The 25,698-nt window shown below is 40.0% G+C and overlaps 1 protein-coding gene across 6 annotated transcripts in view; it reads right to left on the reverse strand.

Moving 5' to 3' along the window:
• Positions 1-25,698, reverse strand: part of RAD18 (RAD18 E3 ubiquitin protein ligase) — a 115,883-nt gene that overhangs the window by 42,282 nt on the left and 47,903 nt on the right. For 5 of the 6 annotated variants that reach the window (XM_034776480.1, XM_034776482.1, XM_034776481.1 and 2 more), the window contains exons 10-11: positions 16,624-16,758; positions 12,664-12,820 (exon numbers count right to left, since the gene is read on the reverse strand). In XM_034776480.1, coding sequence (XP_034632371.1) covers positions 12,664-12,820; positions 16,624-16,758 — 292 coding nt within the window. Of the gene's footprint in view, positions 1-11,198; positions 11,976-12,663; positions 12,821-16,623; positions 16,759-25,698 lie in introns of those variants that run through there. The other variant, XM_034776484.1, reaches the window with a different exon arrangement.

A 25,698-nucleotide genomic window follows, 5' to 3' on the forward strand; every position in this document is an offset into this window, starting at 1 on the left:
ACTAATTAACTATCATAGACATTGTATGTGCAATGGGTATTAAATAGCAAGATTTGATTCCAAACACCAAGGTCCTTGAGTGCTGAGACATCATAAGCGGTGACACTTTTACAGTGAGAGCACAGCTGAGATGGTGCGGTGATGCCGTCTGCATGTCCAACAATAAAATACCAAAGGCTGTCTTCTATGGAGAATTGCAGACCGGAACTTATTTTAGGGGCAGGCCAAGAAAACAATACAAAGACACTCTTCTGAAGGTAAACCTACAATCTTGCAATGTTGACCTGGGAGCTCCTAGTTCATAACAAGGCCTCTGTACCTTGGACTGGAAGACTGAGAGTGCATAGACTGCTGCAATCAAGGAGAGATGTGAAAGGCATAAAGCTAAAAGCAGTGTATATTCATCTACAATTGTTTTCACCTGTGGCACTTGTGGACAGGGCTGCAGGTCCAAAATTGGTCTTTGATCTCATCTCAGGACCCACAATAAGTGACTGTAGTTCATCTATCCAATTCAGCAAGAGACTCGATCATATTTTTTTTTTAACCTGAGTTTCCCTTTGACCAGACATTTCGTTTAGAGGTTAGTAGAACTGTTGCTATCTGGTAAACGTCATGTTTTCTAAATGAAAAGGGGCCTCCTACACTCCCTATATCTGCTTCTTAAGCTGGAAGACAAAAGCTCCAGTTCAGCAAAGTACTTCAGCACATGTTTAAGTGCTTTGCTAAATCTGTACATTGGAGCCTCATTTAAAGCACAAAAAGTTAATGCCAAGACTCCAACTGACTTTAATGGGCTTTGGATGAGGCCTTAATACCAGGGATCAGAAGCTCAGAACTTTAAATTGGCCCTGCTACACTGACTCCAATGAAGCTACATTGATTTATACCATTAGTTTTCAACTTTTTTTCATTTGAGGACCCCTAAAAAATTTCAAAATGGAGGTGCGGACCCCTTTGGAAATCTTAGATGTAGTCTGCGGACACCAGGGGTCCGTGGACAGAGGTTGAAAACCACGGATTTATATGAACTGAAGATCTGTCTCTAAGTCTTTTCACCCTCTTCAGTGAGAATTTCAAATTAAGTTGTCATATTTCATTACACACCTTAATAGCTTAGCCACTCCAGCAAACATTAGATACAGAAGTGTCTGATGTTCCATTAACACACAAGTGCAACTGCTGTCACCATTAATAGTGCCTCCCTCACATCAAGAGATTTTATAGAGTAGCTTTTTGTTTGTTTGTTTGTAAGCTCCTGCCTTCTGCCTTGGAGCTGCTCCCGGGAGCCTCCTGCTTGCTGTGCAAGAGGGGAAGGGGGAAGAGTGGTGCTAATGTCAGGATATCCACCTCCCCCCGCTGCTGCTCCCCGTTCCTGAAACCCATCTCCACAGAGCAGAGCGGACACAGAACAGGGCTCAGGACAGAAGGAGCCTCCTGGCAGCAGCTGCTGTCTCAACTTGCTCATCTACTTAAAAAGGCAGTGTACTTAGAGTGGGGTCAGCGTACTTAAAGGGGCAATGCACACCTCTCTCTCTCTCTCTCTCTCTCTCTCTCCCTCCCACACACAGTGTCTCTCTCTCTCTCTCACACACACACACACACACACACACACAGGTGTGTGTCTCTGTCTTTCTCTGCCATCGTGTCTCCCCTCCCTCCATTCCTGCTCTCTTGTAGAGTGTGAGGCTACATTAACAACGTGTTAACCCCTGAGGGCTCAGCCAAGTGCTAGTTCATCATTTAGCAGTAAGGCATTCTCTGGGAAATATCCCTTCCTCTTCCACCCTGTGACTCCATCACCTCAAAAAATATAGTCTTTTGTCAGGCGAAAAAAATTTCCCTGGAACCTAACCCCCCCCACCCCTTTACATTAATTCTTATGGGGAAATTGGATTCGCTTAGCATCATTTCGCTTCAAGTAGCATTTTTCAGGAGCATAACTATAATGTTAAGTGAGGAGTTACTGTACCACAACTACTTACACAGAACACAGCAGTTCACGAAAGCTATATGCATGACTTCATTTAATGCTGTTGGAAAAATTATCCTTTAAAAGTCATGCATTTTTGTAGTTTTGTTCATTTGGCATTTTATATTTTGTTCTTTGGATGGGTTTAGCAATTGATGAAAAAAAAGACTGAACATGTTTGGATTACTGTCATACTCCATAGTTACATATTTTATTAAAAGCCTTTGGACATATATCAAATGCCCTTTACTCTCATTTCCTCAATTAAAAACATGTGTATACATATCTAGAATATCAGCAGATCAGTACTAGTTAAACTAATAACATACCAATTTCTATCACTGATACACTATGGTCATATTAAAAGAAAAAATTCAAGGACTAGTATTAATCATTTAGTTAAATAAATGTTTTTATGAAGGTAACAATATAGGGGTAATTAAATTACCTAGAGTACAGTGCTTCATTACAAAAAAAGTCAGAAACCATACATTCTTTTAAACTTTAAGGGTCTTTTGCTCAAAAATCCTTCTCTCTTTATTACTCTCCTATAAATATTTAACATGCAGGTTTGGACTTTGCAATGTACTCTACTGACTATTGCCAGATGATATCCTGATATTAAAAAAAATGCAATACTCAGAAAAACCATGGTCTTGCACGAAATATGCAATGCTATTTAAATCAAAGAGCTAAATTATTCTTTTTCTTGAAGACTTGCTCCATTTATACTTATCTGATTATATATTAACCCTATAGTTTCAAGAATCAGACGGGATACTTTAATTTCATGCTAACTATATTACCATACTATTACATTCCACCATGTATTACCACCACCTTACACCGAAGGACATAGGGGTACAAAGAATCTGCCCTGCATCTTCCTTCAAATGTGATTAAGAGTTGTTTTTTAATTCATATGAAGCATGAATAAACAGTAACAAGAGGTATAAATCATGGTCTAGCTAGCACAGTTTTCCTAACATCGTACCTACCTAAATACCAGGTATCAAACAGAAAATGCTACACTATGTTGAATCTAATGCAATGCATGTATTCTGATAAATAAGACTTCCAATGTCAATAGCCTTTTTGACTTTAAAAAGAAACCTTTGGGGAGCCAGTTAAGCTTACAGTATATGCAACAGTAAATACAGAGGTGACTATTCAAAAAAATGCCTGTTTTCCCTAAAATGAATCCAGGTGCTCCTTCCCAATATTTACTATAGGAAATACCTTGAGTACTACAAACACTGAAGCTGCCCAAATGTAAATATTTATTTAGGGCTAGATCAGGGGTGGGCAAACTACGTCCCACAGGCTGCGTCTGGCCCATCAGATGTTTTAATCCAGCCCTCGAGCTCCAGCTGGGGAGCGGGGTCAGGGGCTTGCCCGTTCCATGCATGCTGTGGCTCCGCATGGCTCCTGGAAGCAGCAGCATGTCCCTATCCCCGGCTCCTACACGTAGGGGCAACCAGAGGGCTCCGCACGCTGCCTCCATCCCCAAGCACTGCCCTCACAACTCCCATTGGCCAGGAATGGCGGCCAATGGGAGCTGCAGGGGCTGCGCCTGCAGATAGAGCAGCGCGCAGAGCCGCCTGGCCGGTGCTGCGCAGGAGCCGGAGGGAGAACATGCCGCTGCTTCAGGGAGCTGCTTGAGGTAAGCACCACCCGGAGCCTCCAACCCATAACTCCTCCCGCGCCCCAACCCCCAATTTTGTGAGCATTCGTGGCCCGCCATACAATTTCCATACCCAGATGTGGCCCTCGGGCCAAAACGTTTGCCCACCCCTGGGCTAGACCATCCCGGATGCAACTGAGCAGGAGGAGTGTCCATACTCTTCCCCCGCACAGCTGGATGAGGGCTGCATGTATTGCTGTTCTGGATGTAGGGAAGAGAGTAATCCAAAGTTCCCCATTGCTAGCAGGTAGACAGGGCAAACCACAAGTGTGGGGAGCGTGCCTCACCCCAAAAAGGGAGCAAGAGAGAAACAATGACAATTCCTTACTGATGCTCCTCCTGGGGTGACACTGCTAGGTGCTAACTCATAATCAGGGTTGAGTCTAAATGTTCAAACTAGCCCTCGTTTACTTACTGTAAGGAGCAAGCAAAAACCAGCAAAGCAAACTGAGAAACTGCTCCAGACACTGACCTAAGAAAGATTGGCACAAAAAGCAGTCTCCTGAGGTGCAAGAATTCTGTAGGTTCAGGCCTAAAACTGAGGGTAGGCTGTAAACACAGCTGCAGCATTAGACTCCTCAAGGGGCAAAAAGAACAGACAGGCTCGGGTTTAGTACTAGTATTTCTGTTTTAGATTATCTCTCAGAGTGACTGAGAGAAGAGCAAGGGCGAAGGGAGCCCAAGTGAGATGGCTGCTTTTTCCATCTTTGGCTGCGATATTTTCCTAACAGTCTCCACTTGCTAGGTCAGGGGAGATGGGAGGGAGGGAGTTGTTTTAAATCACCAAAATTTATAGTGTATTTTCTCTTGCAAGGGAAAGTGGTGGTCTGTACAATCTTTGTGGCTCTCAGAAACACATATTTGGTAGCTTTTCAAACAAAGTGCAGTTTGGAGAGAGGAATGCACTGCTGGCAATGGGCAGTTGCCTTGCACATAAATGCACTTCATTTAAACCTTTTTTGTTAGCATCAGTCTTGCTCCATGTCTGCTGAAAAGACAAAGAAATTACAATGTGTGGTACTCCAAGGGCATTCCAGACACGGTCTAATTGCCTAAATTTGTGTGTACTGCTTTAACATACAACTTGGCCACATTTTTTAAGATCATTTTGAACCACTGCAATACCGGATTGTTAAGGTTCATGATTTTAAGTAGCACACTAACCTGAATTAAAAAACAAACAAGGACTATCTCCAAAGCAGAAAAGATGAGGAAAAGCAGAAAAAAATCTGAAAAACGCAGTTCTTTGGAGCCTCTAGTTACTCTGAGGCAACTCAACATGGAGCTGGATCAAAGAGTAAATCACTCACAACTACTAAACATTTATTTTTGTAAAGAAGGTCCAGATAATTACAATGGATACCTCCTGCTGTTCACATCTGTGAGATTATGGGTACAGTTCAAGAATTTATGGATATTTTTCATTGTGTTTTTGCACTTGAGAGTAAATTTAGTTCCCATAAAAGGGAGGGACAACAACACTGTCTTTGGCTAGGCATAATGCATCCATATACTCCACCAGATTGGGACTGTAAAGTACATTCAGATTATTAGTAACAGCAACACTAATATCATTTACAAGACTTTCTTACAGCAAGTACTGAAGTTTATACATTTAAAACTTTAAATGTGCTGAACAGCTCTGCAGAAGAACTTCAGAAAAACTGAGGAATTATCTCATACAACTCACATATTCCAGAAGGGACCATCTCAAACAAGAAATCATCACATACCCACCCACAGGAAACTGCTTTTACCAAACAAACAAGGACACTCCACCAGTGAAGTAGATCGCATCACGGAATAGGCTACCCAAATACCCCAAGGAAACCTGCTTCAATACAGAAAAAAGCTCTCTGAATGCACTACACTAGTTGTCACCTACAACCCATTCGGGGTATCATTAAACAACTACAACCCATACTCAACGGGGATTACACCACAAATGAAATCTTTTCAGAACCCCCCTCTTCTGGCCTTCAAACAACACACCTCAGCCTCACCACGCTCATCATCAGAAGCAAACTCCCCACACACCAGTGCCCAACAACTCAAAGCAGCGCCAGACCCTGACAGAAAAACAGATGCAAAACCTGCTAACATATGTCCACTGCTATAATGACAAATACTCCCCACAACACACCTTTCAAGATACAGTGTCCTATACACGTCTATCACAACATGTGGTATACCTCATCCAGTGCACTAAATGCCTCAACAACAACTATGTGTGTGATACTAGACCAGGGGTCGGCAACGTTCGGCACGCGGCTCGCCAGGGTAAGCCGAACGTTGCCGACCCCTGTACTAGACAATCATTACACTTTCGAATGACCTCACAGAGAAAAAAGTACCAACACACCATACCACCTGTGGGCAAACATTTGTCACAAAACGATCACTCCATATCTGACCTCTCAGTCCTCGTCCTCAAATGAAATCTGCACAACACCGCAAAGGATGAGCCTGCAAGCTGCAAATTAATAACTTTATTAGACACTAAAAATCAAGATCTTAATAAAGAAACTATATTTCTGGTTTATTACAACAATCTGTAACCTGCTAATGTCCCCTTTTTTGTCCTGTGATTGCAGGGGTGTTAATGTGCAACTGAACCTTAGAATATGTTGACTACTTATGCTAAACAATTTGTTCCATCTTGTATTTAGTGTAACGCTGAGAATACATTTCCCAGAGCTGAAGAAGTTGGTCCAATAAAAGATTGCCTCACTCAGCCTGTCTCTCTATTTAAAACTTAAGGAGAAAGAGGAATACAGAAAATGGTTTGGCAGGAGAGAAAACACGGACGTCTTAAAATATCAGGTACTCACAAAAACAACGAGGAGTCCGGTGGCACCTTAAAGACTAACAGATTTATTTGGGCATAAGCTTTCGTGGGTAAAAAACCCACTTCTTCAGACACTCTTCATTGTTTTTGTGGATACAGACTAACACGGCTACCCTCTGATACTTGACATCAGGTACTCAACCATTCTATGACAATTTCAGTTTAAATTTAATACCCTTTTCCTATCAACCCTGTAAAGTTTGGGAAATGCTCAGTGTTTGAGGAACAAGAATCAAACAAATGGACAAAGCAATTTTGCATATCACTTTCTGAAAAGGGTGAAAAGTCAAAACAACGTAGACATGATTCCTGTTTAAATACTTATGCTGAAATGCTTGTACAGTTAATTTTATTTTTGAATACATTTAGTCTATTATAAAAAATAGCACAATAAAAGCAGATTAATTTGTCTTCACTACACAGTGACTTTAACAACAGAAGGTACCCACTCTATAAACAGACCATGTTAATAAATCTGTAAATGGATTTACATACAGTAGCTAATGCATTTTTGTAAAAAAAAGTGGTCAGTAATTGGGCAGGCTCATTATTAAAAATACTATTGAACAAAGGGCAGTAAAACAATTAAGCACATGCACAGTTTACATTAAACTCTAAATCTATTTTCAACATTAATATACATAGAAAATGGGGTTAAACTTTCATGGCAGACATTTAAACTGGTGAGTTTTTTCTCTCTATTTTGATTATCTTCAACCATTGTTACTGTATGTGGAATGTTATATACTCTGAACAGGTTTTGATTTTGAAATAGCTACTTATCTGTAAATCATCTCTATAATCTTAGAAGGCATGAAAAGATCCAACAAGGATAATCATCAGAACGGACAATAGGAAATAATAAGAACTGATAAAACTCAAAATAATGTTGATTACTGTCATTTTTAATCTCATTTAGTTTAATAGGTCTATGTCGTTAATATCTCCTCTATTACTCTGCAAATACTAAAATTTCTTGGGTTAAGAAACATAGCTTCATTTTTCCATTAAACTGTCAAACTCCATAAGCTAAAGTATAATTCCATTTTGGATTTTTAAAAGTAAAAAAAGTAAAATAAAATGTACTTTCCTTGACAAGAACATTTGAATACATGTATGTTCAGTTATCCAAACAAAGGCAGGTCAGTTGACTAAATTATTTCTCTAAACAGAGGTTAACAGAACTTCTAAGAGTGAATAGAAGGCAGCACATTTCATTTGAGAGGCAAGAATGATTGCCATCTATTCATTCCCAACCATCTGTTTATAGAAAACTTGTTTGGTTTTTAAAGTGTAGGCATAAAGAATTATCTTACAATTCTCCAGAGAAGGCTTCATACTTTACTCTTAGCTACAATGATCTTACTAATCAGCAATACAAATCACACCTGCATAAATTATGTAAAACTGTTTTAGTCAATAAGCATCATTCTTAGAGATTAACAATCTTCTAAAGACAGTGAACGAAACATCTGTTCCTCAACTATTCTGCAAAATTTACATTGAAAAAAGTTTTCAAGAATGCCAAATTCCTCCCCCTAGCCCCCCCCCCCCAAATCTTCTACATATTTCACATTCTCGTGTGTTTGTATTTATAATGATTTTTACTGTATGTCTCCAAAAATCAAACCAACAAAAGAAGTGAAGGTCACAAACAAAGCTTGAATGAAAGTGCTGACTACATACATGCATGTGAGGATAAAGGCTACAGACTAAGATCATCTGCATATAGTTTATGCTAAACTAATTCAAAATATGAAAGATATGCCGTCATAGGTGGGCTGGCCCTTTAAGAGGTGTTGGTCTCAGCCCAGCCTGTGACAGATCAGCTACCACCTCACTTCCCTACAAGCTGATCAATGCAATCATTACACTCATCTGGGGAAGAGCAGGGTGATTTCCATGAAAGGGTTGGGACCGCTCAGTTGAGGAGGAGATCTGCAGGAGGGAGCTTAACTCTGTGATTGGCACCCCGCACCCCAACTCCCTGCCCTGAGCCTCCTGCTGCACCCTGCACCTCTCCTGCAACCCCCTGCCCCAGCCCTGCATGCAATTTCCCCACCCAAATGTGGCCCTCAGGCCAAAAAGTTTGCCCATCCCTGTTCTAAAAGACTTAGGTACCTGATATAGCTAGACCATATCATGGTCAGAATTCACCCAAAGAGCATACTGCATATAAGGGGTCTCCGGTATACATCTCCCCCTTATCTGTCATTTCGTGTATCCGTCGCTCATCATTAGGGGAACTTGTTCCGAGTCACGTCAGTCTCGATCCGCATATCTGTCACTTCACCTTTTGCATGGTTTTTCTTTGGGTGCTTCCCCCAGTGGCCAGGAGACTCTGGGACAGAGGTGGAGGAGCGGAGACACGGCGCGCTCAGAGGTGTGGGCGGAACTGGGTGGGAAGAGGCAGGGCGAGGGTGGAGGGGGGGCGGCAGGAAGAGGCAGGATGGGCCATTATTTCTTATTGGGAAAAATTCCCTGGTATCCGTCGTTTCAGTATCCATCACCTTTTTCAGGAACACAACCCCAACGTATACCAGGGACCCGCTGTAACAGCCCACTACACATGGACAAAAGACAAACACAACAAACGGTTATCCATCCCTACAGTTTTTGCTACTATACATTCTACAATTTCTTATTTTCAATATTTTCTTTAATTAAATAAAGTTAAAGAAGAACTGAGATTTAATTTTTGTTTGTTGTTTGCTGCTGAATGTTCAGTTCTTTTAAGCAATGAACAAGAAAAAAGCAGCCATGTTTCCAGTTAAGGTGTGAAAGCCCACGTAAAATGTAAACAGGAAAGTAACTTCACTGAAGGCAAGATCCTAAAATTCCTCTATGAAGTAAAGTCCACTTTGACATAAAAGGCTGCAGGAGAGGGCCCTACGGCCTAGGGCATATCTTAACACCAAACTTGCAATAAAACAGAAATGTATGGTAAAGAAAATTAATGAGCCACTACATGCTATTCCTGCCTCTCAAGAAAAGCCTTTTCATTTTAAAAAGATTAAAATTCCAGATTTGCTGGGGATGTTAATGCCAAAGTTAGCTTGAAATCAAGAAAATAAAATGAGTAAAACAGATGTGAATTAGGCGCTATTTTTTCCATTCATTAGTCTGATTTCCCTTCTATCTACTTTGTCGAACTAAAACAACAAGCAGAAGTCCTGGGGCAGTTATAGTAGCAGTAATGTTCAGGGCAGGGAAACCCCCTTTGAGATGTGTGCTTGTAAAACCTGACCCTCAACATGAACTTCATAGAGTTGAACCACCACCAACCCTTATGAACAGACTTCCAATTTGCAAACTGTACACAAACTGAACCTGTGGGGTTCATGCTGCCACACATTTACCCAAAACCCTTTGTCAACTACAGCTCAGTCATGTTCCCCAGGGTTATACTGGGCTTCAGGTTCGAAACACAAGGCTTCAGGAGAGACAGATGAAGCCAAAACAAATAACATACCCAAAAAATGCCAATAAAGCAGGGCTGACTCCAGCTGCAGCAAGTCCAGCAAAGGCAAGATAAAAAGCTGGAGAGAGGAAAAACAGTGGAGCTGAGTCATTTGCAGGTCATAGAAGTAAGAGGTTCCCACTGGCAGATGGAATGGGAGGGACTACCCCTCAGCCAGTGAGGGTGGCAACAAAACCTCTGATGACAAGGAGAAGAAACAAAAGACAAATGGTACAATTAGAAGTCACGCTCGTTATTTACCCAAAGCAAGGCTTTCGCTGAGAATGTAAAAGAAAGGTCAAAGCTTGAGCCTCCCTTAGGTATGCATCACTGTATAACTTACAAAACAGGCTACTGATCCTGTGCATGCAAGTACAAAAGCTAATTTAAAAGCTATGTGGCAATGTGCAACAGCTTATCCGAAGGCAAAAATGAATCCTTTCAATTCATCTCAGTTGTCTTTAGTCAGCAAGTGGTGAAGGAAAGAGAAAGTATTCCCTTCACTGAGTTTGCATAATGTTAGATCCAGCTAAACTATTGTACAAGTTGTTTTGCTAATAGGAAGTCAAAGATATAATTACCATCATTGTCTCATATGTATCACTGATAAAAAAAATTAAAGCAACATGTAACAGCATGCTTAGCAAGATATGAAAATGACCCTTTACTCTCACTAGCATCTCCAGATACACTAATTGTGAATACAAGTCTCCAGCATTCGTGATTCATTTTAACAAAGCTCTGAAAATGCAGAATGGGTTTCTTTCAATAAAGTAATCAAGAAAAATATGTTTAAAGCAACAGCTTCAAGGTGCTCCTAGACCATATTAAGCTACAGGTTCATAGGAATGTTCCTTATAACGTCAGAACTTCATAACCATCTGGGGGGAGCTTCAGAGAAAGCCACTTTATATGAAAAAAGTGCAATTAAAACAATTATATAAAGATGAACTGAGACAGCGAAACGGAGGTAATGAGCAGTTCTTTTAAATTACTTTCATTCACAAGGGAGACCCACAATTCAGAGGCTCTGTTCAGTGTTTTACAGTTCATTCTCTTATTGTTCTAGAACATGTCGGTCTATAGGGTGTGTTGGTCCCAGGACATTAGAGAGACACAAGGAGACTGAGGTAATATCTTTTATTGGACCAACTTCTGTTGGTGAGAGAAACAAGCTTAAGCTTACTATAAAAATAGTAAATGAAACAATGAATTCACACTACTGTGGCTCTTTAGGGTAATGCTGATCACTAATTTGGCTCCTGAATCACTGAGGTCTGAGTATCACTGCCCTAAAGTCTTTTCATATGGATCCCATGTGACTCTAGTCGTTTAACAAATAGCACAATTTTTTTAAAATCACCTTTTATGGAAGGAACTCTATTTCCCCCAATATTTCTTCCTCCTCTTCTGGGACACATGTTCTATTGCTAGCATCTCTCCCATATTCTCCTTTTTACACAGTAGGGCAAAGAATTTAATTCCCCTTGCATGAATTAAAATGCTTGACTTCAATTTTCTTTTCCATCATTAAATTGCTTGTCATCCCTTGGAAAACCTACTGTCTCCATATCCCTCACTACATTGTTCCTTAAGTGACTGAATGTCTCATTGCCTAAAAGGGTAAGACAAACAATCTTACTTTTATTCTCCATGTTTGTGTTGAGGGTTTTTGTTTTATTTTTAGTCACAATTCACGTCATTCTGTAAACTTGCTAATTCTCCATTGTACCAGATATTTTATATCACTGGATTAGTTTTTTCAAAACCTCTATTGTCCATACACAATTGCGTTATTTCTAGATGGCAGTAATATGGGAAAGCAGCATGGTCTTGTGAGGGTTAGGAGCTGTGTGGCCTAATTCTCAGCTTCCATTGACTTCAACAGAACTTGAGAGTGCATAGCACTTTTAAAAGCCATGCCAACTGAATTTTTTGCCAATGATTCCACAGACGACTTCTTGAGCAACCATGGGCAAGCCACAAACTCTGAGCCTTATAGTTTCTTTATCTGTAAAATAGAGATGATATTTCCCTACTTAACATGGAGGGGAAATTATTGTTTGCATGGTACTTTGAGAAACTCAGATAAAAGATGCGATAAAAAGGTACATTTAAAATGTCTGCTATACATTAAAATTAAATTGCCAATATAACTATTTCCTTTGAGAGCATGTTTTCACTTACAAAAGCAACCTGGCCAGACAGTATATTGCAGTTTATAAATGATTACTTAACACACACTCCCAGATAGTTCTATGAGATCATAGAGACATCAAAAACTAAACTAGAAAGACACACAGTTCTGACATAGGAATGGGTGGCAGATTAATTCTTCGACAGAAAACATCCTAAACGGGCACTAAACATCCTAAACATCAAACAATGGAAAGGACTTGTCGGCAAAACTGGTTTCACATTAGCAAAGTAATTCATTGTCAATAAAGAAAAAAACAACCGAGTCTCTTCTCAAAAATATATCACTATTTGAAAATGCACAAGTTTGTTACATTACTTGTAATTAATTGATTCCCCAATTTAATGATACAAAAAGGGACTCATTGCCAAGAAGCTGAAATAAAAACCACAGGGAAAGGCAGTATTTTGCTGCTATCACAAGTCTTCCCATCTTTGTCGTCAGGGCTATCATGAGATACATAAGGAAGAAAAAAATCGATATAAATTGGTATGCCACTAACCTCCTTGCTGATCCCGACGACTCTGAGAATGGAGGAGAAAGAGATTCTGAGCCCTCAGCCAAATTATTGCTTGTGTCAGAATCAGGTATTTCGGCTTTAGGTAACTGATCTGTTACAAAGTTCTGGTCAGTGCATTGTTTTTTAATATTCTGTTCTCCTGGCAGAAATAATACAAGATAGAGATTAATACCTGGTAAATAGTTTAGTTTCCCTTTTATGTTTTTTTTCTGTTTGTTATTCCCCAACTTGGAAAAGCCAAAAAAAAAATTTAAAATCATATTTCAAACATATTTCCTCCCCTCCTTTGACTACCTGTGCAAGACTTCTATCACTGTTTCAATAAACTGCCTAATTTTTTCCCCACATAGTAAACACCCACCATGAACCAGAGATAACAGCAACATTTGTCCAATATCTATTTTAAGCGAGGGTGAGCGAAATTGCCAAGGCTGTGTATGTGCAGTTGTCTCCAATCACAGGAACTGACATTTTAAAAATTAGCAAATACTCAACATGTGGCAGCTCTGTTTCCTGGTGCCCAGTATAAATTCACTTTATATCATTACTGGCCACAGTTTTATAACTTGGAAGTTTGACAGCTCAAGGTAATAAGGTGGCTGTAAATAAAACTAAGCTGATGATTTGCCAATGCCTCTGGAAAGACAGAAAAGTCAATATACTGCCTTTTTTGTTTTTTGTTTTTTTTAAGTTAAGGAAGCATGTCTAGGCAATACTATTCTAAAACCATTCTATTATTATTTTATATTTGACAAATGTTTTTATCAGTAGTTACCCCCAAGTGATTCCCTTTGCCATTCCAGAGGGACAAAGATGTCCGTTATTCCCTAGAAAATATTAAAGAAACTAAATTGTTTTTATACCTTGTCTACACTCATTTTCCAATGTAGTTATATGTATGTATGTATGTATCATTGTAGGCTAGGGATTGTATTCTGCTCCATGGAAAGTGCACGTTAACCACAGCTCCTCCAGTGACTATAAACTTTGGGGAGAAAGGGGCAATTACTGCAGTCCCTAGAACTGTAAACAGCTTCAGAGAAGTACCATCCCCTAGAGTGGTTTTCATACATTGGTTCAGGTTAAGTTCAAGAGACGCAAGAGACAAAGAAAGAACGTGGGGTATAAAAAGCGCCAGCTAGAATTGATAAAGATAGCTTGATTTTGATTCAATAAATGGACAGGACCTTTTGTCTGGAGGGGACCACACTAAATCATAGAATATCAGAGTTGGAAGGGACCTCAAGAGGTCATCTAGTCCAACCCCCTGCTCAAAGCAGGACCAATTCCCAGCTAAATCATCCCAGCCAAGGCTTTGTCAAGCCGGGCCTTAAAAACCTCCAAGGAAGGAGACTCCACCACCTCCCTAGGTAACGCATTCCAGTGTTTCACCACCCTCCTAGTGAAATAGTTTTTCCTGATATCCAACCTGGACCTCCCCCACTGCAACTTGAGACCATTGCTCCTTGTTCTGTCATCTGCCACCACTGAGAACAGCCGAGCTCCATCCTCTTTGGAACCCCCCTTCAGGTAGTTGAAGGCTGCTATCAAATCCCCCCTCATTCTTCTCTTCTGGAGACTAAACAATCCCAGTTCTCTCAGCCTCTCCTCATAAGTCATGTGCTCCAGACCCCTAATCATTTTTGTTGCCCTCCGCTGGACTCTTTCCAATTTTTCCACATCCTTCTTGTAGTGTGGGGCCCAAAACTGGACACAGTATTCCAGATGAGGCCTCACCAATGTCGAATAAAGGGGAACGATCACGTTCCTTGATCTGATTAAACCCTGCAGAAGGGCTGGAAGAACTGAAACCTGCTATGGTCTACGGAGAACTGACGGGGGACTTCTGGTATGTTTTGTGTGCGTTTAGACCTTTTGTTGTTTTATATGATTTCTTTGTATGGTTCTGTGCTTAAATAAATGTACTCTGCCTTGAAAGAGCTGTTTGGTTACTCAATCAGCGGCGTACACTGGTCACAGCCCTTGGAGAGAAAGCAATGTGCAGGAACTGGACTCCTAGCCAGAGTTGCTGGGATAAACACAGCAGCGTGGGGCACAGGTCACTTGCTGGAGGATTCTCTGCACCTTGAAGTCTTTAAACCACAAGTTGAGGACTTCAATAGCTCAGACATAGGTCAGGGATTTATTACAGGAGGGGGCAGGTGAGATTCTGTGGCCTGCGTTGTGCAGGAGGTCAGACTAGAAGAGCATAATGGTCCCTTCTGACCTTGAAGTCTGAGTCTATAAATTACAGGGAAGCTGTAGCCTAAAACCCCTGGCCATGAGGGAGAGGGACACAGATCCCTGCCCAGAGAAAGGTGACAGCTACAAGCCTGAGACCTGAGAGGACATTCCTTGAGCAGACCATGGATGGGGTCAGATGTGTAATTATCCTGAAATGGCGACAATCACTAAAAAGTAGAAGTCAATGGGAGATACTAAATGAAGCGCCAACAAAGTACATACCAATACATATCCAATTCTGTGAAGAACTAGAAAAAAATGTACAACACACATGAATGTTTCTATTCTCATTAGTGAATCTTTCACATAGGAGTTCACTAGTGCACTGTTCTTTTCTCTCTCACCAATTAAAATGTGCAGGTTGACACAGAGAAAATTACCTTTAATTGAAGACACTGAGAAACACTTTTTTGGTGGGTTTAATTTTTTTATTAAGAGTTGCCAAGCAGACAAGATTTGTGGATGAAAGAACAGTCAGATGCAGCTAAGATCTGGCAGAAAAAAACATTCACTGAAAATTCAAAGACTACGTAAGGTTCTGAGCACATGAAGTGTAATTAATATTTTGCATGTGTCTTTTGTGATCACTTGCACTAAGCGAAATCGAAGAACACCAAATGATGCAAACTAGCTGGGATAGTATACGAGGCAATGATGCAAGTTCAATACAGCAGAATCCTCTGTAATGTGGGCTGAAGATTTAATACACCACTGTAGCTGAAAATGTGATGAGAATATTATTTTTAAAAGGATATGAGCAAGCTTTTGGAAAAAGCTATGTATGACTTATTTTAGTTTAGCTTGACAATAAAGCTCACAATTGAAAAACAAACAGAAAGGCTGCATGAAAGATATATACAATCCCTATACATCATGATGAGACCTAGGTTTATAACAGAGCATAGCTAGAAATTAATATTTCAGAGTCTGGGATCCCTTCATCTAATAAGATTTCAGAGGGAGAGACAAATATAAAAGAGATATCATTTGTGGAACAAGTTGAAAAAGAAACTTTGCCCCCAAGATTTCTAAAATTGTAATGGTTCAAATGAAGATGATTATTTACTGCATCAAGGTCTGTATGAAATGATAAGCATGAAGTTCAGGTATTAAAATGGTATTTCCATTTATTTTTATTCATGAAAGCTCTGTCAGAAGAGATAGGTCACGAGCCATTGACAGGCCAAAGCACCAATGCTGTTACCGTGAGAAAAGCAGGGATTTAAATGGCTGATAAAGTAAACTGCCAAGTTCTCTGAGGTAACAGCCAACAACATGTATCCAACTTTGGTCAGTGGAATTTAGCTGAAATTCTGTAAGCTTCACATTTTTAAATTCCACAAGGCTTAGACTTAGAAGTACCCTCCTAGATCATCCCCAAAGCATGACCAAAGGTATACCCACATTGCCACAACAAGTAATATCATAAAACAAATGAGACTGAACAATCTTATAGTGAGAGAACTAACAGCACCCATAGGTATTTCTTTGTCACTGCAGGTAGTAAAGACAATATCTATGCTGGATGTTATTCCTAGAGACTGGACTACTCACATGCTTAACCTTAAGCATGTAAATATTTACCTTGTTAAATCATGACCTACATTAATTGGTGGCTTTGGGGTATGCGTACATGCATCATTTCTTAGGGAAACCCAAGAATTATTTTTATTTTCAGATGTATTAAACATTACTCACCTGTGTCCATAGTCTGTTCTTCAGCAGTGGGTGCTTCTCTCTCTTGTAAGCTCTCGATTTTCCTTTTACCAGTTTTCTTCCATCGGTTATTTACCTGATCCACTAAAAGCTGAAATTCACCTTTATGTTTATTCCCTGAAACACAAAATTACACTCCTCTATGAAAAACAAATTGCTCAGAGAACAGGCAGCACCATAAGTGTGCCAGGGGAGAGTGAAAAGGACATGAACAAAAACACAAATGCATAATAATGAAAACATATCTCCATTTTAAAAAAAATCACTAACTGACTCGCTGTTGCAACATTTTAAGTGTTCTATTTAAGGGCTTAATTATGAAAAGTGCTCACTGAAGTCAGTGGGAGTTTTGCCATTAATTTCAGAGGAACTAGGATTTCAGTATCTCTCTAGTTAATTTGGGTTTTTTTTTAAATCAACTTGGTTAAAACCTCTGGAACAACATATCTTTCTGTATTCAAAAATAATTTCCACAGTTATTCTGGTTACTTTAGACAGTTATTTTACATCATCAACTACTAAGTATAGAATTATGTGAAAGATTTTTTTTTAAAGGTCAAAAATCTAAATAAGAGACTCAGGATTTTTACCCCACTTTAAGAAAATGGAAAGGTTTGTTTTTTAAAACATTTATAAAAATGTTGTCCATAAAACAGCGTCACACATGCAAGGTAGAACAAGAGAACATGCAAAAAGAAATGTTACTAGTCCGTTTGCATTTTGCTAAAATTCATTTTAAACTTTTTTTTTTAAAAGCAAGATGTGCTATAGAACAAAAACATCTGATCATTCAAAAGCCAGGTTAAGTGTGCAAGCGCATTGGAATTAAATAGTGTTTGTTTTTCCCTAATACCATCGTCTGCCAATTAAAAAAAAAAAAGTCTGCTAAATAATTTAGTTTTTCTTGCCATAATATTAGATAATGCTGTTGAAGAATTCTAGTTTCCTTGGGATTAGCTGGAGTACTGGTTGCTCGTTAGGGTCCAGATGGCTCAGTGAATTGATCAGTAAGGGGATAGCAAGCTTTTCACCTCTGTCACTTGTCCTTATTCACAGTGGGACAATAGTTAATGAAAATAATCACAACTGATCTGTTCAGAGGCCTATGCAGAAGGTGCTAGAGATTTCAGTCCATTACACGGTGGAAAGCTATCTACATTGCCATGGCTGGCACTATCTGACAGAGAGAAAAGAATGGTTATGGAGACTGGACTGCCTCTCTTACTCCTAGTGATGGTCCCCTCTACTTCCAGGGGAAAGAGGTAGATCACTGTGTAGGAAAAAATTGCACTGCTGCTGCTCTGCCCTGTTCCGTGCATAGAGGATTCAGTCCTCAGGACAATCAATATAACTCAGACACTCTTATATTATATATTACAGGGAGCCTTTCAAAACTTAACAGAGAGAGATGCCAGACAACTCTCAGTGAACCACTGCTGATCCAGACCACAATTTGGAAATCTGTTTTTCTTGTAAGAAAAGAAATCAAAAACAAATGTGAAGGCATTTTGTGCCATTAGGAAAGGCTAAAAACACCTAAAGGGAAACTTAAGGCCACACATCACTTATGTTCTCTCTTCGCTGCAGATGTCCACAGAGCTTGCAGAACTGCCTTTTCTGCACACACACAATCACGGCTTCCAGGTCACCAAAATAATGAGAAAGCTCCACTAATCTTCTTAGAATTTTGTATTTGCTAATTTCACTTCTCATCTCACCTCCCCCAATCTAACACAGGTGAGGACTGCCACTATAAATTACAGCTATACCAAAATTACATCAATATTTCTGTAAAATAAAGCACTAGCTTTGAATAGCCAACTACTACCTTTTTCTGAATGAAAATGTGAATTCAGAAAGACTGTCATAAGTGGCTTTGCAAAGAAAATGCCAAATGTCACAAAGAGCAGACGCCTAGCTTTTAAAAAATTGCACCAACACTAACATTATTACGGTTGCAAAATCAAGTATTCAAAAGTTATGAAATGCCAGAATGCCTATGCAGCCTTCATTAATTAATTCAGCTCCCCTGAAAACATAGCCTTCATGTTATATAAAAGGAAGCATTGATTGCTTAGGGAAGCATTGTTCTAGGCTGGCTATCCTCAACTTTTTCAATACCAAGACACCCTACCCATCACTGTCTTATCTGGGTGCCACTGTTGTCAACCTCCCAGAATTCCATTTCAGTTTCTAGACTCAATAGAAACAAAGATTTAATAAAGAAAGTTCAGACTTTGCATAATTTTCCTTACCTTCCCTATATTAATGTCTCTGGAAAGGGACAGTGAACAGATATCTGCATATTGTTTTAGGCAAAAGCATGGTCAACAGTTCTAAAAAGCAATGTCAAAAATGCTATGCATAGAATAGTAATCTCCATTCTGCACTAATGTAACTTCCAGTTGTAATTCAAAATCCATGCACTCTGTTTTTTGAGCAACTTTGCCAAATGGGTTTTATAGGCAATAGATCTTTTGTCAAATAGCATCACAAGTTAATAAATATTACTACAGAGAGTTAAATTTTACGACTACATCTGTTATTTCATGTTTGGAAAAAAAAGTCTCTGTTCCAAGATGATGACAATTTTTTCAATAAAGGAAATTTTAATACACATCTGTGTTTTATTTATTTATGATACCTCAGTGATTCAGAACATTCCTAATCACAGTTCAATGCTGCCCTTTAGTTATGTACTCATTGCATTTTTGATGATTTAGTATGTTTATGATCAGCTTCCGGTAGTCAGTCAAAGTAATGCTTATTATTTGGATACTCAAAATTCTCTTACTAAAAGGCTGGCAAAATGAGAAGTTTGCTCAGACAGAAGATTATGTAGATTACACACTACCTATAGGGTGAGAACATACCATTTTTTTTTTAAATTACATTTACAAAAGATTAGTTATTTGACTGTAATTACAGTAGTAAGGAAAGCCATGAAAATGTATTAATACCTGTAGTTAGTTTTAGATTAATTGCAATCTAAAGGCAGAGTTAGGCTACAAATTTCTTTCCATTGAAAAATCCCAAAATCTAGAGTTGTCTTGAAAAATAGATTACTCTTTTTTGGCTTTTCAGAATAATTAGTATTTGGACTATCTAACCTGGTGGAAGAAGCAGCCATTTGTTTTCCATTGTTTTGTTTTGAATTACAGTAAATAAGCCCTGATCCCAATATATTTCTGAAATTTTCATACAACAATGAAGATCTGTTTTTACTGACACACACAAAAAAAAATCTCAACATTCTCCAGGACTCCACATAAATATACCCAAAGAGCCCATCCACAGAGATTTCAGACAGCCAAATCACCTAGAAAATAAAACATGAACAGATGTACGAGTTAAATGACTTGATGACTATCCCAAAACCAAAGAAACTGAAATATTTTTCCAATGCTTCATTTACCAGAGGGGATTCTGAGAAACAATAATGTTTCTCGTCTGTCACTATTTATTATAACAGCAGTCTGTTGGTAACACAGGTGTATGATACGTAAGCAAACCATTACTCAGAAGAGTAGTATATAGGGGCACTGTACAAACATACATTATACAGCTACTGAATAGTGGTGCCTGGAAACAATTCCTCCTACATCCAGATTAATATTTATGCTTTATGGTAGACTACAACAGTGTTTTATGCTGCTTCTTTGTAAAAGCCATTCACATGCTGCCCTGAATGCACTTATTGTGCAGAGGACTGAGGAGGCAGATCCTATCCTAACCACGCAGCAGAAAAACTAATTTGAACCCTCAGAAGAAATAAATGGAGTCTAAGGGTCAGCTCTAAGTAAATCAGCATAGCTCCATTGGCTTACCTCTGGACCTACTTCCACTGCAAAACGTACAGAGCTAACAAGCAATTGGGACTTGTCCACTCAACAAAGTCCATGTTAGTAGACTGGGAATCTAATATACCTTTCACATTCAGTCCTATAACGTCAGTACTTAGGAAAGCTAATTTCTGGTATTGAAACCAAGGTGCTGTAATCCTGCAGTTGTGACATCAAACTTTTGACCCAGTTGACACAGAAGTACCCTTCCAAGCCCTGATTTCTTCCCCCTGGAAATTCAGCCTCCATCTCTCGGTTTACTCTAAAACAGCTTGCGTGCACACTGTGAAAAAGAAGAATAGCAGCACTTCCCTCCATCACCCCACACCCCACCTTCACCTACCCCTCCGCCTACCCTGTAAGATATTGGAAGAGGACCCCGTTGGTGTTTTTGGCCCCAGCTCCCTTCTACTCCCTCTCCACTCCTCTGTCTCACTGCCAAATGCCCAGTCTCCCTTCCCATTCCCACTCACTTCTCTCTCTCTTCATATTCTCTCCTCCTCCTCCTCAAGAACTTAGTCCCACTCACATTCTCTTTCCCTTCCGGTCACCCTTTCCTCTCCTATTCACTCATCAGTTATCAGTCTTTCAGCCATCATAAACGGGAAATAGAGATCCCTAGCTCTTCACAGCAGCCAGGAGGAGTACACTCCCCTGACCTCCAAAGTTCCAGATTTTTCTGGCATGCAAATACTGGATCAGGTAGAAAAAGGGAAGTTAGAAGATGCATAGAAAATGAATTAACAAAACAGATTTTTATGAAATGATCAAAATCAATAACAACAAAAAGTCTCATCTGAATATCCCTCTATGAATATCCCTCTGCTAAAGAATTATCAGCACACTGTGATCTGTTCACAGAAACCAGAGGTGCCTTGGCAAAGATCTTAGGTTCAATAAACAAATAAAACCTTTGGAAGTTTGATTTTTTTTCCCATCTAGAGACAAATATTCTTGGAAGTGCCTCCTATGATCCATACAACAAGCTCCTTCCACCTCACTTCTGCCAACCCTTTCAACATTACTCTTCTTACCAAGGATGCCTCTCATGTTCTTCCATCAGAACTTGTCCTATGCATCAGATCTGAGATATCCACACATCACAGCGGTGAATGGTGTTGACTAATTTAGACAGAAATTAAACTCCTCAATACAAGGATGCTGTCTATTAAGTGTTCTGTAAAGCGCCATGCACATTTAAATAGTAATAATTTATTTAACTATGAATTCAAGTTCTGTGATATTGATTTGACCTAGCTTATCCTAACGGCTTTCTTACCCACTGAAGGGAAAAAAGATTTTAAAATGGTGCATTCCCTTATCTTGTACATTTGACACCCTTCCTTTTGCTGCAGATGGCAGAAAATAAATACACCATGAACAATTCTTTTCAATCAAAAAGTTAGCATATAAAATGCCTGAATTAAACCAATACATATTGGTTAAGATATTTTTCTGGCTCTTTGCATTTTTTTCCACCTCTGTCAGTATTCTTTTAGTTTGTGGTGCAGCTACATAGCATTTAAATCACACAAGTGATGTCCTGGAAAACAAGCCACATCTAACATACAATATAAACCACTGGTGTGCAGTCTCTGAAATTACACTAGGCACATGTTTTTAAGAATTGTGGATATTTTGATAATACAACTGCAAATGCAATTACAAACGTTTAAAAAAAAAACCACGACATCAATCACTAAACCTCTCTGACTCACAAGGCAAACAAAAAGATTCACAACAAAAAGCTACAGTAGAAAATGAACTTTTTTGTACAAAATGAAAGAATATCTACAGAAAAAAACAGAAGCCTGATCCTGCAAAGAGCTGAGCACCCTCCCAGCTCCAAATTCCATAAAAATAGGCCCTATCCTTCGGTCATTGACTTCAAGGGGAACAGCAGCAGGTACATGTGTTATTACAGAAAGGAAAGAATGGTTACTTACCCTCCAGTAATTCTTCAAGATATTGGAGTGACTATGGATCCTGCTGTAGGTGCACAGTCATCTCATGCGCATGACTTGAGACTCTTTTGAATAGTAGTGTCTGGTGAGGCCACGGCTTGCCCTATGTCTCCTCCTGCTCTTGTGCTAGGACATAAAGGGCAGAGCAAGCGCAACTCTCCTTCAGTTCTCTCGCGACTTGAAGTTCATGTTAGCTGAGGACTCCTAAAGTGGGAACGGAAGATGAGCCAAGGAACTCACGCTCACAACATCTTGAAGAACCACTGTGACTGTTTTCTCTTCTTTGAGAATAGGTCAGTGTTGATTCTACTGTGACTAGCAAGCAGTATCCTCTTCAAGATGATGGGAAAGAGGAGTATCAGCTGCATCAGTCAATTAGAGAGGACTACCACTCTTCCAATTCTGGCATTGGACCTACCAGTCAAGTCCAGGGCATAATGTTTGACAAATATGAGCAGATTTCTCCATGTAGCAGCTTTGTAAACTTCAGATATCAGCACGTTACAGAGTCAGGCCAAGGATGTTACTTGGGCTGTAGTTGAGTGAGACTTGATAGTCAGTGGGGTCAACACATCTGGCAGCTGAAAGCACAGTGAGGTACACTGAATTATCCATTCGACAGTCTGAAGAAATAGCCTGGCATTTGGATTGATCAGCTGTAGTCACAAATAAATGCGGTGACAGTCTGAAAGATTTATTCTGTCAATGTAACATTGGAGAGCTCTGGAAACATCCAGGGTATGTTGCTTCTTCTCCCCATTCATGGAAGCAGTTTTGGTAAGACCTCAGGATAAGGCAATAGATTGGTTTATGTGGAACTGAAAAAGCACCTTAAGAATATCTTTCACATCACCTTGTCTTTATGGCACACAGTATATGGCCATTCCATTATGAATGGCTTAAGCTCATTTACTCTTATGGCCACAGTGATGGCCACAAGAAAGACCATTCCAAGGGTAAAATAGTGAATGGAGCTCTCCAAGAGGTGCTCAGAGGAAGGCTTCATAAAAACTTAAGCAGGATCATGTTGAGATCCCATGCCAGAGTGGATTTGGCAACCAGTGGATATGTACGCATTAGGCCCTTATGACACTTGGATATCGTTGGATGAAAGAAGACTGACAACAACAGTGTCAGAGGATGATATGCCAATATTCCCACTAGACAGACCATGATTGAACTGAGAGTACAGAGTGCTTCAACTACAAATCCAGAATCTTCGGTATTAGGGACTGCACTAGGTGTAGGCCAAACTGGAGCTTCCATCTAAAAGGAAGAAGCTTTTCTTGTGAACAGCTTCCTGCCTTATATTACAAAGGAGCAAACAGCAGTCTCTTCCCATAGTACTCAGCCAGCCAGCATCCAGATTAGCAACTATAGCATCATTGGGTCTGGATGGAACACTTGACCATGATCTTGCAAGGTGTCAACAGTTCAATAGCCTGATCCAGGGGGTTTCAAGAATATTCTGAGCAGGTCCATCAGCCGGAACGTCTTGGCCCATAGGGAGATATAAGGATGCACTTGGCCTGGTCTCTGAGTTTGGCAATCACCTTGGATATCAGTAGGATTGGTGTGAAAGCATAAACATTTCCTTGATTCTAGTGCAGAAGGAAGGTTTATGCCCCCTCTGAAACAGAGGTTGGGACATTTGGTGCTGCCCCAGAAACGATCAGGTTATCACCAGATTTCCCCCATTGGTAGAATATCAACTGGACAGACTTCAGTAGTGACCACTTCTAGTTGGCGGCAGTTTCTCTACTAAGGAAATCTGCCAAGTTGTTGCTCGACCCCAGAGGATGCAGGGATATCGGGGCTATACTGTGTAGGCAGTAGCAATTCCATAGCTCAATCACCTCTTCACTGGGCAGGGGAAGGAGGACTGGCCCCATTCTTGTTTATGTAGCACATCTCTAGTGTGTGATCTGACAGTATCAGTCAGAGCCCTAAGACTGGGAGGAACACCATACACACCAGTATAATGGATATCAGTTCCAGGGCATTTATATGTAATCTCCTATCTTCTAGGGACCATGTCCCCCTACCAAGCCTGTTCCAGACATATCCATAACCAAAGCTCTAGAAGGGGACAGGGTTTTGAGTGGTACTCCTTTCTGGACATTGTTGAGGTGTAGCCACCAGGTCAGTGCCTTTAGGACAAAAGCCAGAATTATTACTCTCTTGCTCAGCCTATGCCTGGTGAGAGAGTAGATGGACCTGAGCCAAAGTTGTAGAGGCCTCAAGTGAAGTCTGTCAAGTGCTGTTACAGATGTACCCACTAATACGTGGCCTAATAATGTAAGCAGGTCCATAACATTATAATAGGACATGCTATCATCCTGTTTATTAATGACCTTAGTGAGATAAACCTGTCCTGAGGTAAGTACACTCTTGCTGTTTTGAACTCTACCCTGGCTCCTATGAATTCTGTCATCGGGAATGGAAAGAGACAATTTCTCATAGTTCACCAGGAGGCCCAGTTCAGTAAACCGGGAAAGAGTATTGCTACAGTTTCAGAATTAACGGCACCTTTGACACACACACCCACTCCTGGTCTTCCTTGAGGGCACCCACTTAAGGTTTTAGGCCTCCCAGCTACCATCTCTCTTGGGGCAGAGACCCGTGTCTCTCTCCCTTCAGACTGTGGATTTAGGTTTGGAGTCTCTCTGAACCTCACTGTTATTTCCACCAATTCTAACCAGGGTCCAGTTAACCTGTGGTTAACTCTTTCTCCAGGAGCTACAACAGCGTATACCAGTTACCAACCAGCCTTCATAAAGCAAGGCGCATTTCATTCTTAATGCAAAAGCATTACAGAGAAAACAAAAATAATAATCTACATGCATACTAAAAGCTTACCAGAGGTCACCCTTACCTCCAACCCCAGTATTTCAGACCCCAGAAATGGGGTTTTTCCTCTCCTTGGTTACAAGCTCATATCAGTTTTTAGGTCAAGTACCAGACCCCAACTGGAAAGTTCAGCTGATTCTTTATATAGCTAGGACCTTTAATACCCAGTGTCCAGGAACAAGTAATCACCACTATCCACAGGGTGCAGGTTCAAAAAGCTAGGTTTTTTAATAACCGGGGTTTGGGAATTTGCATTAGCTATGCCCCAGGAAACTCACTTAACACATTATCCCAAAAGTCCATGCCTATCTGGTACTTTAAATATAGTCATTTTAACACCTTACGCTTCCAAGGTCTCATATCTGTCACAGGTATAATTTATATTTGCCAGAGTTTTGTGA

Source organism: Trachemys scripta, chromosome 7 (assembly GCF_013100865.1).
Source record: "Trachemys scripta elegans isolate TJP31775 chromosome 7, CAS_Tse_1.0, whole genome shotgun sequence".
NCBI lineage: Eukaryota > Metazoa > Chordata > Testudines > Emydidae > Trachemys > Trachemys scripta.